Source organism: Nerophis ophidion, linkage group LG16 (assembly GCF_033978795.1).
Source record: "Nerophis ophidion isolate RoL-2023_Sa linkage group LG16, RoL_Noph_v1.0, whole genome shotgun sequence".
Lineage (NCBI taxonomy): Eukaryota > Metazoa > Chordata > Actinopteri > Syngnathiformes > Syngnathidae > Nerophis > Nerophis ophidion.
In genome coordinates, this window is record NC_084626.1 from 35,760,552 (window position 1) to 35,772,920 (window position 12,369).

Consider the following 12,369-nt stretch of genomic DNA (forward strand, 5'->3'; position numbering starts at 1 on the left):
GCTAAACTCTTTGGGTAAACCTCTACCATATATGGAGATATCCGCTGCCGTAACTAAGGCAAAATACGTTTCTAAAATCTCAAATTCCAAACGGCTCATTTGGCACGTGTTTGAAAAAAGGCAAGATTGTTTTATAAATATTCCCACCATGCCTCTGTGGTTCTTTTTTTAATTATTTGCACTACTTATGGAGATCCCAAATACATAAAAACAGACACCAACAAGTATGAAAAATTGGTTTTGCAAATAAGGACACCTTCGTGTTTAGCTCCCTAGCTACTTCTCCAGGAAATGAGCAATATCATGGTGAGTTTTTCAAAGTGCGGTAACTAGAACATTGTGTTCCGTAGTCAGACACATTATCCATTGTGCTGCTGGCCCAGTGTCGCACCCTTACCTGCAGAACAGATACTTTCTCTTACCTTTATATCAATCTGAATCTTTTTTTTTTTTTTTTGGAATTGCTAAAATGTAGCTGAGATAGGCGCCAGCGCCCCCCGCGACCCCGAAAGGGAATAAGCGGTAGAAAATGGATGGATGGATGGATGCTAAAATGTATTTGTGGTCACAACAAAGTGAGTTTTAAGGAATTGAATCTATAATAATTGGACAGTTCAAATTTCGTAAGAAAACGTTTCGCCTCTCAGAGAGCAGTCTTCATCAGTTTGTGCTCACATACTTACATAAAGGACAGATCTAGTCATAGGGTCTGGTTCAAAGTATTAATCCCGTAAAGGGTGGAGCCTATTCGAAGGATGTTTTTTCACTTTTGCGGTGAAAAACAAACCGAAAAGTTAAGAGACTGTAAGAAATTTCTTTAAGCTAAAGCATTTACTTGTTGTTGTAAATACATTCATCCACCCTCTAAACTGCTTGTCCTCATTAAGGTCATGGGTGAGGTGGAGCCTATTCAAGCTGACTTCGGATGAAAGGAGGGACACATCCTCGACCAGTAGCCAGGCAATCACAGGGTACATATATAGACAAGGAAGCATTCACACTCACATCTAAAGATAATTTACGTATATCCCACCCTTCAAAAACACCGAGCCAGCCAGGAGTCGAACCTAGAATCTTCTGATCCGTAGTCAGACGCGTTATCCATTGCGCCACTGGCCCTGTGTTCAACCCTGACGTGGAAGAGCGACACACTCCTCCCCCAGAACCGCAGCTCTGCTGCATTTTTCACCCAACACAAACCACGTGCTTTGCTATTGTGAGCAGAAGACCTGACAAAAAAGTAGTTTGTGTTTTAGCGAATGGGCATTGTTATTAAAAGTTTTCAAACTGGTGACAGATTATTTGTTTTTCCATTGATTACTATGGGGGGAAAAAAAGTTTGAAAATTTGCACAAACCAAACAGGCTAATAATAATACTAGAAGGAATACAAAACTATTTTTGTAAGACAGTGGTGATTATTCTACTGGTAAAGTCCAGTCAAAAAACAATACTGCAAAAATAAAAATTCGAGCCAGCCAGGAGTCGAACCTAGAATCTTCTGATCCGTAGTCAGACGCGTTATCCATTGCGCCACTGGCCCTACACCACATGAGCACCCCAGAGCACAAGTTGAAGCACCTCCCCCCACACTTAGACACGCTGCAGACTTTTTGAGCCCAGCACACAAACAGGAAGCACATGCAGCATTGCTGATAGACTAACATACACATAGTGACCACAACAATCTGTTCTTCTAAAAATGTTATGGCTTTAACCGTGTTGCACTTACAAACATTGCCTAAAAACTGGCAGAGGGGTTGCATAACCCTCACGTACTGTCAACAAACCAGAGTGTAGTGCAGGGGTAGGGAACCTATGGCTCTGTTGAATATGCAATTCCAATAGAAATTGTGTGTGAATGCTGTATGCCGCAGAAACATGCACGTCGGACTGGAATGCTAACGTTACCATGCCGACAGTTGTAATGCAAGTAAGTAACAATTAACATGTGTCAAGTACCAAGTTATATGACTGAGGCGCACATATGCAAAAATAGCTAAAAAAGGCTAGCATTGTAATGTTAGCATGCTAGCATGATAGCTTGTGTTAAGTACCAAATTATATGACTTAGGTGTATGCCAGAAAAATAGGCAAAACAAATTGGCATGCTTACATGCTATCAGTTAGCATGTGTCATGTACCAAATTTAATTACTTTAATGTGTACGCCTGCGAAAATGGATGAAAACGTTAGCACGCAACAGTTAGCATATATCAAGTACAGAGTTATATGACTATGGGATAAATGGTTGCAAAAATAGCCAAAACAGTTAGCATGTGTCAAATATCTAGTTTTATGGATGAGAAATTACCAAAAAGGGGTAAAATGCTAACATTAGCATTCTAGCACTTGACTTACAAGAGAAAGAAGTGTTTTGACCCTTGGATAAAAGTTGTTGATAAATGTAGGATAAGCAAGGTTTGTATATTGTCTATTTGTTTTAAATTTTGAAAAATTCCTGGTGAATCCGAGTAATCCAGGAAATTTAGGAACCCAGGTGCTGGCTTGAATGTCTGGGATTACTGGAATGTGTGGATGGTGTAACAATTAAAATTGGGTTAGAAATGTGGGAGGTGTTAAACATAGAACATCTCTACTCATTTTAATGGGAATTTGATTTTGGATTTTTTTTTTTTTTTTTAATTGGACGAGAAATGTGAAAGAAGTAATGCCGCAATGGTGGAACGTTAGAAATTAGATGAAACAAGGGAGGGGTAGTTGAAAGGAAGAAAACAAAACGAAAAAGAGCATACAATGCAATGGAAACGTTGAAATTCCTAGTAATCAGAAAATGTACAGAAAATGGTGTTGGTTTGAATGTCCACGGTGAAGGGAGTGAGTGTATGTTGGAGCGGTTCAAATCTGGTGAGAAATGTGGAATAACAAGGGGTTCGCATATTACCCATTCATTTTTAGTGGAAAAAACCTTGTGGTAATTTCTGTAAAACTAAGAACTTTCGGAACTGGGAAACATGTTGGCTTCAATGTCAAAGGTGAGTGGAGTGTGTGGATGTAGGAAGGGTTTGAATTGGTAAGAAATGTGGGAATTGGGCAAAATTAAAAAGTTGCCCATTCATTTTCAATGGGAAAATTATATTTTCAAAAGCTGGAATTCCAGGTAATCAGAACATGTACAGAAAATTAGGTTAGTTTGAATGCCCAGGGTGAGGGGAGTGTGTGGATGTTGAAGCAGTACAAATCAGGTGATAAATGTGGGATAAGAAGAAGTTTGTATATTACCCATTCATTTTCAAAGGAAACAACTTCCTTTTCATTTCTGGAAAAGTAGCCATTTTCAGAACCGGGAAACACGTTGGCTTTAATGTCAAAGGTGAGTGGACTATGTGGATGTTGGAACGGTTTGAATTGGTAGGAATTGTGCAAATTTAAAAAGTGGCCCATTCATTTTCAATAAGAAAAATATATTTTGAAAACCTGGATTTGTAGGTAATCTGGGAGTTAACAAGTTAAAAAAATGGTAGCCAATGTGTCCTGACAAATCCGGGTGGTTTGATATTTGACTGGTATTGATTGGTTTAAAACCGGGGTAGAAGAAGGCAAGCAATGTTTGACAGAAGAGGATAGTTAAAATAACACAGTATGTGTGGCATTCACACAATAAACAGAAAATACCCACAAGTACTTAAGATGACGCACGCTGTAGTTCAAAACACATCTGGTTTTTACAAATAAAATTTGTAAATAGGTGTTTAGCTAGTAGCAATCAACATGCTCAGCAAAAGAGATGCCTTATTTGTGTCAAATCTTAACAATGTAAAATAAACATTGACTTTGTAAACCATTAAGACCAGGGGTTTCCTTAGTAAGGCCTGGGGAGCCATTTTCAAACTCCAGTTTGTTTATCATTGGGCTTTGACACATTCTGAAACTAATAGCAAAAATGTATTGCACCTAAAAGAAGTTTCCAGAAAGTGACTACCCACACATTGGCGATACCAACCTCTGACTCTGAGTCATCGTGAGACAATGCTCGTCTGTAGCGCACCTTGCTGTTCCCCCGAGAGTCCTCTTCCCTCTCCTCAAGCTTTGCTTTGGTCCTGTGCTTCTTCATTAGGAAATTGTCTACTACCCAAAACATGAGGGCCTTAAAGACAACACAGAGGATGCTGCAGTGAATGGTACACTCCTCGATAGATAATAACGCACCATTGCGTGTGAGGAGGTAAGACTTACGTTCACAAAGAAAGGAACGATGAGCATGACGATGGCCAGTTCCAGGTCAGGATTCTCAATGGGGTTGAGAAGAGCAAGCTGCAACACATTTTTCACACGTGTCACAAACATACGCAATCTTAAATCGTAAATGATATAACTTTATTCACATGTACTTGTCGACATAACAGAGAAACCTTGTTCTAATTTCACAATATTTATTTATTTAACTTAGTTTATTGGTTATTGGCTAAAACTGCCACCATCAAAAAAGCTCTATCTACTGTGCAGGCGTCTTCATAAAAAAATATTTAAGCATTTGCAAATGTCATAAAAGTGTAAAGAGAAAAAAAAAAAAAAAGGACTTGTCCTGACATACATGCTGGAGAGCTATACCGTTACCAAGTAGTGTTTTATAGGTACTGCTAAATGTACTCTGGCATGGAAACACACATTAAATGATAAATGGGTTGTACTTGTATAGCGCTTTTCTACCTTCAAGGTACTCAAAGCACTTTGACACTACTTCGACATTTACCCATTCACACACACATTCACACACTGATGGAGGGAGCTGCCATGCAAGGCGCCAACCAGCACCCATCAGGAGCAAGGGTGAAGTGTCTTGCTCAGGACACAACGGACGTGACGAGTTTGGTACTAGGTGGGATTTGAACCAGGGCCCCTCGGGTTGCGCAAGGCCACTCTCCCACTGCGCCACGCCTCAGCATTTAACTTTCAAGGTGCTGTCCTTTATGTTTATTCAAGCATTACACTGTCATTTTTTGAACAATATACATACCCTGTTTCCATATGAGTTGGGAAATTTTGTTAGATGTAAATATAAACGGAATACAATGATTTGCAAATCATTTTTAACCCATATTCAGTTGAATGCACTACAAAGACAACAAATTGGATGTTCAAACTCATAAACTTTTTTTTTTTGCAAATAAATAATTGACTTAGAATTTCATCGCTGCAACACGTGCCAAAGTAGTTGGGAAAGGGCATGTTCACCACTGTGTTACATCACCTTTTCTTTTAACAACACTCAATAAAAGTTTTGGAAATGATGAAACTAATTGTTGAAGCTTTGTAAGTGGAATTCTTTCCCAGTCTTGTTTTATGTAGAGCTTCAGTCGTTCAACAGTCCAGGGTCTCCGTTGTCGTATTTTACACTTCATAAGGCGCTCACATTTTTCATGGGAGACAGGTCTGGACTGCAGGCGGGCCAGGAAAGTACCCGCACTCTTTCACTACGAAACCATGCTGTTAAAACATGTGGTTTGGCATTGTTTTGCTGAAATGTTGCTTGGATGACAACATATGTTGCTCCAAAACCTGTATGTACCTTTCAGCAATAATGGTACCTTCACAGATGTGTAAGTTATGCATGGCTTGGGCACTAATAGACCCCCATACCATCACAGATGCTGGCTTTTGAACTTTGCGCCTATAACAATCCGGATGGTTATTTTCCTCTTTGATCCGGAGGACACCACGTCCACAGTTTCCAAATATAATTGGAAATGTGGACTCGTCAGACCACAGGACACTTTTCCACTTTGCATCAGTCCATCTTAGATTAGCTCAGGGCCAGCGAAGAGGGCGGCGTTTCTGGGTGGTGTTGATAAATTGGTTTGGCGTTGCATAGTACAGTTTTAACTTGCACTTACAGATGTAGTGACCAACTGTAGTTACTTACAGTGGGTTTATGAAGTGTTCCTGAGCCCATGTGGTGATATCCTTTACACACTGATGTCGGTTTTTGATGCAGTACTGCCTGAGGGATCAAAGGTGTGTAATATCATCACTTACGTGTGGTGATTTCTACAGATTCTCTGAACCTTTTGATGATTTTACGGACCGTAGACTGTAAAATCCCTAAATTCATTGCAATAGCCCGTTGAGAAATGTTGTTCTAAAACTGTTAGACAATTTGGTTACAAAGTGGTGACCCTCACCCCATCCTTGTTTGTGAATGACTGAGCTGCTTTTATACCCAATCATGGCACCCACCTGTTCCCAATTAGCCTGCACACCTGTGGGATGTTCCAAATAAGTTTTTGATGAGCATTCCTCAACTTTATCAGTATTTATTGCCACCGTTCCCAACTTTTTTGTCACGTGTTGCTGGCATCAAATTCAAAGTTAATGATTATTTGCAAAAAAAAAAAATGTTTATGAGTTAAAACACCAAATATCCTGTCTTTATAGCATATTCAACTGAATATGGGTTGAAAATGATTTGCAAATCATTGTATTCCGTTTATATTTACATCTAACACAATTTCCCAACTCATATGGAAACGGGGTTTGTACCTGGAAATAACTTAATTTATTACCAACCAGGTTCACAATGTTACAGTTATAGTGTTGACAGTAATCGATAAAGTTGAGTATGTATTATTTTTCTAAGAATATATTTTTAAGATAATGAATTAGTTAGCAAATAAATAGCATAAGAGTAAAGTAATAAAGTGTCTCGTCCGACTGGGGTAGTTTGTTGGAAGACGTTGACTGAGGTCTAATCTGTGGAAAACTCAAGTCTCTAAACCTGAAGTTAAGTCACACCATCACTAGTAATCACAGTAAAATTTCCTGAGAAATAAATGATATATATGGGAGGTCCTCTATTCCGCCCAAAAAAAACCCATCCAAAATGCGCCAACAATACTCCATTTACATTTCATGAATTGAATATTCACCAAGTATTAGTGATAGTGTTATTGTGAGCGCTAACGTAGACAAACTACTAGCGCCTTGATCACCAGCTTGTGTGCCTATGTTGTTGACATGATCAACTGATAGGCTGCTTCCTCGTTTCCTTGCTCGTCAAACTTTATTCTAGATCATAAATCATGGCGCTCACCTGGATAGTAGAAGGACAAAGCCATATTCTGACAAGTTGGTACACTTTGACAGCCAATTTAGACCCAGAAATGTCGAGAACAACACAAAAGGCGCTTGATTTCACCCCCTTTACTTTGTGACCTTTCATTCTTCATTTAAATGGGAATATATGAACATCCTAGGAGTCTGCATCCCACTGACAGCAGACATTGAACAGTAAGTGATGTTTTACTAAGTTGGTTTGGCTCTCATGAAGTCTGCGGTGAGCAATAGTCAGTGATGGTGGAGAAAAAAGAAAACATCTTTTTGCATCGTATCTCGCCATTTCTGTGTCCTAAATGGCTGTCAAAGGGTACTAACTTGTTGTAATACGTCCTCAGACTTCTTCTGTCCAGGTGAAAAGCATGATTTATGATCTACAATAAACTTCCAGTGTGCAAGTAAGAGAGGAAACACCTTGCTAGTCCATCATGTCACAATTGTGCACATGCCTGTGATCACAGCGCTGCGATAAATAGTTTGTCTGCGTTAGACTTTATAATAACAATATGACCAATACTCATTTAATATTCAAATCACGAAATGTAAATGGAATACTGTTGGCGGTTTTTGAATGGTTATTTATTGGATTTTATGGGCGGAATAAAGCACTTGCCATTGGCTCTGCTTTAAGCAGACTTTTATTTATGTTTTTTTTAAAAGTTGGAATGCATTAAAATAAATACATCAGTCATGTCTTTTATAATGATTGTGACCGAAAGGCCAAATTCCAAAAACAAGTGCAGTTCCCCTTTAACACTCAAGCACTTAAAGGGCTGTTTTAGCAACATTTACACGGATGTCTAAAGGGCACTAAGTTTCTAATATTATATCCCGCCCTCTTACTGCTTCTATGACATAATGATGTAGCTACGTACGTAATGAACACATGCATGCGCATTAGCTTTAGGTGTTTTTAGCTAATGATACCGATTTGGATAGTTAGCATTAGCTATCACTAAATCTATAGTCTATCATAACAACCACTGCAAATTGTATGTTGCTTCTTTTGGACTGCTTTTGTATGTGCACAGTAGAGATGCGTGGTTCGCAGACACAACCGCGGAGTCTGCGGATAAACCGCGGGTCGGGCGGGTGACATGACGAAAATTTTTTATTTTAGATGGATTCGGGCGGGTGGCCGTTGAACCAATTCGGAAACATATATACATAGTTAAATGTTGTTACCCACATACGAAAAACAAGCAGCACTCTTTGAAACAGTCAATTATTCATCAGGCACTGCAGCACAACACAATAAAACACAATAGAAGAAGAAGAAAAAAAGAAAAAGATGGCAACGCCGGCAGCAAAGGTGGTACGCGACAAACGAAAAAAGGGAATACTAGAGACCAGGGAAAAAAAAGACCAGAAAACTTCAGCGTGGACTCGTTTTTATTAGGTTGTAAATCAGGATGATAGCAATGCTGGCTACGTGATTTGCAAAAGCTGCAAGTGAGCGCTCCTTCAGCACAGCAGGGCCCATTTTAGAGGCCAGGTGCTCTCGCCTTAATCCTGGCACTGTAGATGCCGTTTTATCCCTGCATAGTGCTAACAAAAAAAAAGTAAGTAGATGTACGGTTGGATATGTTAAACGAATTAGTCTACGTTACATAGGCTATACCAAATAAGCCCATGTCTAACCTATATTGAGTTCAATCAGCTGAATAATTTTGATGGTTACGTGTTGTTTGGGCGCACTACAATGCAAAGGATTTAAGGCAATTGCGTTGTTTATTGTGTTTTTTTTCTATTCGAGATATACTACAGTGTGTTAATTATTTGGCCTCCCTTTCAAGTGAAGTGCATCTCCGATTGGCTAAAATGTAAGGCTATTTAGCCTGCTTTGTTTGTCGCGACTGTCTATTTTCATTATAATTCATGTTTGATGATAAAGTGCAGTCTGATGGGTTTGATTCTCCCCCTTCAGCTATTTGCATTGGCCAATAAGTTGCAGGTAATGTATTATTATTATTATTTATTAAAGGCCTACTGAAACCCACTACTACCGACCATGCAGTCTGATAATTTATCTATCAATGATGAAATATTAACATTGCAACACATGCCAATACGGCTTTTTTAGTTTTACTAAATTACAATTTTAAATTTCCCGCAGAGTTTTTTGTAGAAAACGTCACGGAATGATGACGCGTGACGTCTTGAGTTGGAGGGGACATATTAGCGCAGCACCACTAGCAGCTAAAAGTCATCTCTTTTCATCGCGCAATTACACAGTATTCTGGACATCTGTGTTGCTGAATCTTTTGCAATTTGTTAAATTAATAATGGAGAAGTCAAAGTACAAAGATGGAGGTGGGAAGATTTAGCCTTTAGCCACACAAACACACTGTGTTTCCTTGTATAAAATTCCCGGAGGTGAAGCTTTACTATGGATCAGAGCAGTCAAGCGAACATGGATCCCGACCACTTGTCAACTGGCAGGTTTCGGTGAGAAAATTGTGATAAAAAGTCGCCTCTTACTGAAGTTCTGTGGAGCTTGCGCCGTCCATGTAGCTGCCGTGACTTCCCTCAGACACTGGCGTCAACACACCCGTGGACACACCCTTCCGACTATCAGGTACTATTTAACTCACTAAAACACTAGCAACACAATAGAAAGATAAGGGATTTCCCAGAATTATCCTAGTAAATGTGTCTAAAAACATCTGAATCGCTCACAATGCAATCGCCTTTTTTTTTTTTTACTTTTTTTTTTTTTTTTCTAGCGACCAAAAGTTGCAAACTTTATCGTCGATGTTCTCTACTAAATCCTTTCAGTAAAAATATGGCAATATCGCGAAATGATCAAGTATGACACATAGAATGGACCTGCAATCCCCGTTTAAATGAGATAATCTCATTTCAGTAGACCTTTAAATTTATTTTTGTTTAAATAGGGATGACATACATATGTTATTGTATAATTTAAGTTTGTGTGCGTTATTGACAGCCTAAGGCTTATGAGGCACATTTTTTTATTTATTTTTTTATTTCAACTTAAAAATGTATGAGCCTAAGCCAATGCCTACAACATAGGCTATGTGTTTATCTTTTTTTCCCCTGCCTGTCGTTGACAATAGAAAGTGTCTGATATTTTGTTATGGCTGCAGATCAATCAATAAAGGTTCATCTTTGTCGCAAAATTGTTCACTGTTTCACTGTGCACCCCGCCCTCATCCCTATTTGAGCATTATAACGTTAACAACTTAATATTCATTGAAATAAATTCAGAATTTTTTTTTACCTAACGAAAATATAGGCCTAGTCTTTCTAAAACATTTTTTTAACTTCTTAAAAGCATCGTTCTGCTTGCTGCAACTGCGCACACAAAATGTGAGGAACGCACTCCTGATCTGAGGGCATTGGCAACAATTGTCAACACTTTCTAAATGGAAATGACAATAATATTATAATAATTATACATAATATTAGCACGCATCAATATCTCTAAGCCACTAATGCGTGGCCAAGAGATATTAATGCGTGGCCCGCATTGAATGTCTCTGCTGCATTGGATCAGTCTCCTTTGTTTAAAAGCTTTCTAACCTCACTAATGCCTTGCATCGTCTATATTAGATATATAAATACGGGCGGGTGGCGGGCGGGTATGGTTTGGATAAAATGTTGGTTCGGGCGGATGGAGGGTGGATGACGACTTTTGTGATGCGGTTGTGGATGAAATAATTGCCTATCCGCGCATCTCTAGTGCACACGCTCCTTGCGCTTACGTGTTGACGAGACCAGGTGAGTAACCGCTGTTAACACTAATGATTTTATGGGCTGGTAAAAAATGTTAATACCCAAATTGAATATTTGTGGAACATATAGACAGTTTTAAAATCTAAATGTTCTGTCAAATCACTAACGGCACTATAAGCTTGCTAATATTGCTCTTCATATATTTTTTGCTTTGAAAATGTAACTGTGAGCGAGTTGCAAACAGCCCCTTTTAAGTTTGTTCTTTATTCAAGGGGAACTGCACTTTTTTTCTTTTAATTTTGCCTATCGTTCACAATCATTATGAAAGACATGAAGATGAATGGATTTTTTTTAATGCATTCTAAATAAGAGTAAAAAAAAGTACCCTAACAGCAGAGCCAATGGTAGCCCCACTAGTCCACCGATAAAATCCGATGAATAACCATTAAAATAACGCCAATAATACTCCAGTTACATTTTGTCACTTGAATATTGACTAAGTATTAGTGATATTGTTATTGTAAGCACTAACGCAGAAAAACTATTTATAACGGCGACGTAATCCCCCTGTGTGTCGCTAGGTTTACATCAGCAAGTGGTCTGCTGTTTCCTCGCTTCCCTGCTGGAAAGTAGATGGCTGAGAATATAATGCGACAAGTCGGGAAACTTTGACCACCATATCAGACCTGAAACTGGCCAGAACGACACGAAAAGTGCTTGTTTTCCCCCGCACCGTTTCTTCGTGAGGATTATGGGACATTCTTTACCTAAATGAGAATATATAAACATCCCAGGAGTCGGCATCCTAATGACAGCAGACCATGCACAGTAAGTGGTTTTTAATTATGTTTGTTGGCTCTTATAAAGTCTGCAATGAGTAGTGATCAGTGATGAAGTAAAAAAAAAAAAAAAAAGCAAACCTTGTGATGCATTTGTCAAATTAATGTACCGCGTATGCTTAAAATGATCAAAATACGTAAATATTAAATGTTATTATAAATGTTCCTGTTACTTCATTACATACATACTTACATCATATAAAACCCAAATAGAGGTGTTAAGATGTTTTTTTAGGGGCTCCATAGGCAGAACTGTGTGGCGCAGTGGGGAGAGTGGCCGTGCGCAACCCGAGCGTCTTGGGTTCCATTCCCACCTAGTACCAACCTCGTCACGTCCGTTGTGTCCTGAGCAAGACACTTCACCCTTGCTCCTGATGGGTGCTGGTTGGCGCCTTGCATGGCAGCTCCCTCCATCAGTGTGTGAATGTGTGTGTGAATGGGTAAATGTGAAAGTAGTGTCAAAGCGCTTTGAGTAACTTGAAGGTAGAAAAGCGCTATACAAGTACAACCCATTAATCATTTTATAACTGAACGGCTCCCATAGACTCCATTGTAAGCGGACTTTTGATCGCATTTATTTAATATTTTATATGCATTAAACAAAAAAAAATCAATTCGTGGTCATGTATTTTAGAAAAATTGTGAACGATAGACAAAATTCCATAAAAAGTGCAGCTCCCCTTTACGTGGTGAAAAACTGAATAAATATAGGGTAGCAATCAAGTGTGAATAGTTGCATTACGTTTGCATAGATGCTG

The 12,369-nt window shown here is 38.9% G+C and overlaps 2 protein-coding genes and 2 non-coding genes across 11 annotated transcripts in view; all 4 read right to left on the reverse strand.

Moving 5' to 3' along the window:
- Positions 1-12,369, reverse strand: part of asip1 (agouti signaling protein 1) — a 213,461-nt gene that overhangs the window by 43,858 nt on the left and 157,234 nt on the right. The window lies entirely within an intron of this gene.
- LOC133535322 (store-operated calcium entry regulator STIMATE-like) overlaps positions 1-12,369 on the reverse strand; it is a 38,763-nt gene that overhangs the window by 4,405 nt on the left and 21,989 nt on the right. For 5 of the 6 annotated variants that reach the window (XR_009802200.1, XR_009802201.1, XM_061875030.1 and 2 more), the window contains exons 6-7: positions 4,197-4,274; positions 3,964-4,107 (exon numbers count right to left, since the gene is read on the reverse strand). Coding sequence is in view for 4 of the 6 variants with exons in the window: in XM_061875030.1 (XP_061731014.1) it covers positions 3,964-4,107; positions 4,197-4,274 (222 nt within the window). In the remaining 2 variants the exon portion in view is untranslated. The remainder of the gene's footprint in view (positions 1-3,963; positions 4,108-4,196; positions 4,275-12,369) is intronic. The other variant, XM_061875031.1, reaches the window with a different exon arrangement.
- Positions 1,047-1,119, reverse strand: trnar-acg (transfer RNA arginine (anticodon ACG)). Its single transcript has one exon. It is a non-coding gene; the product is annotated as a tRNA-Arg (tRNA).
- trnar-acg (transfer RNA arginine (anticodon ACG)) lies at positions 1,470-1,542 on the reverse strand. Its single transcript has one exon. It is a non-coding gene; the product is annotated as a tRNA-Arg (tRNA).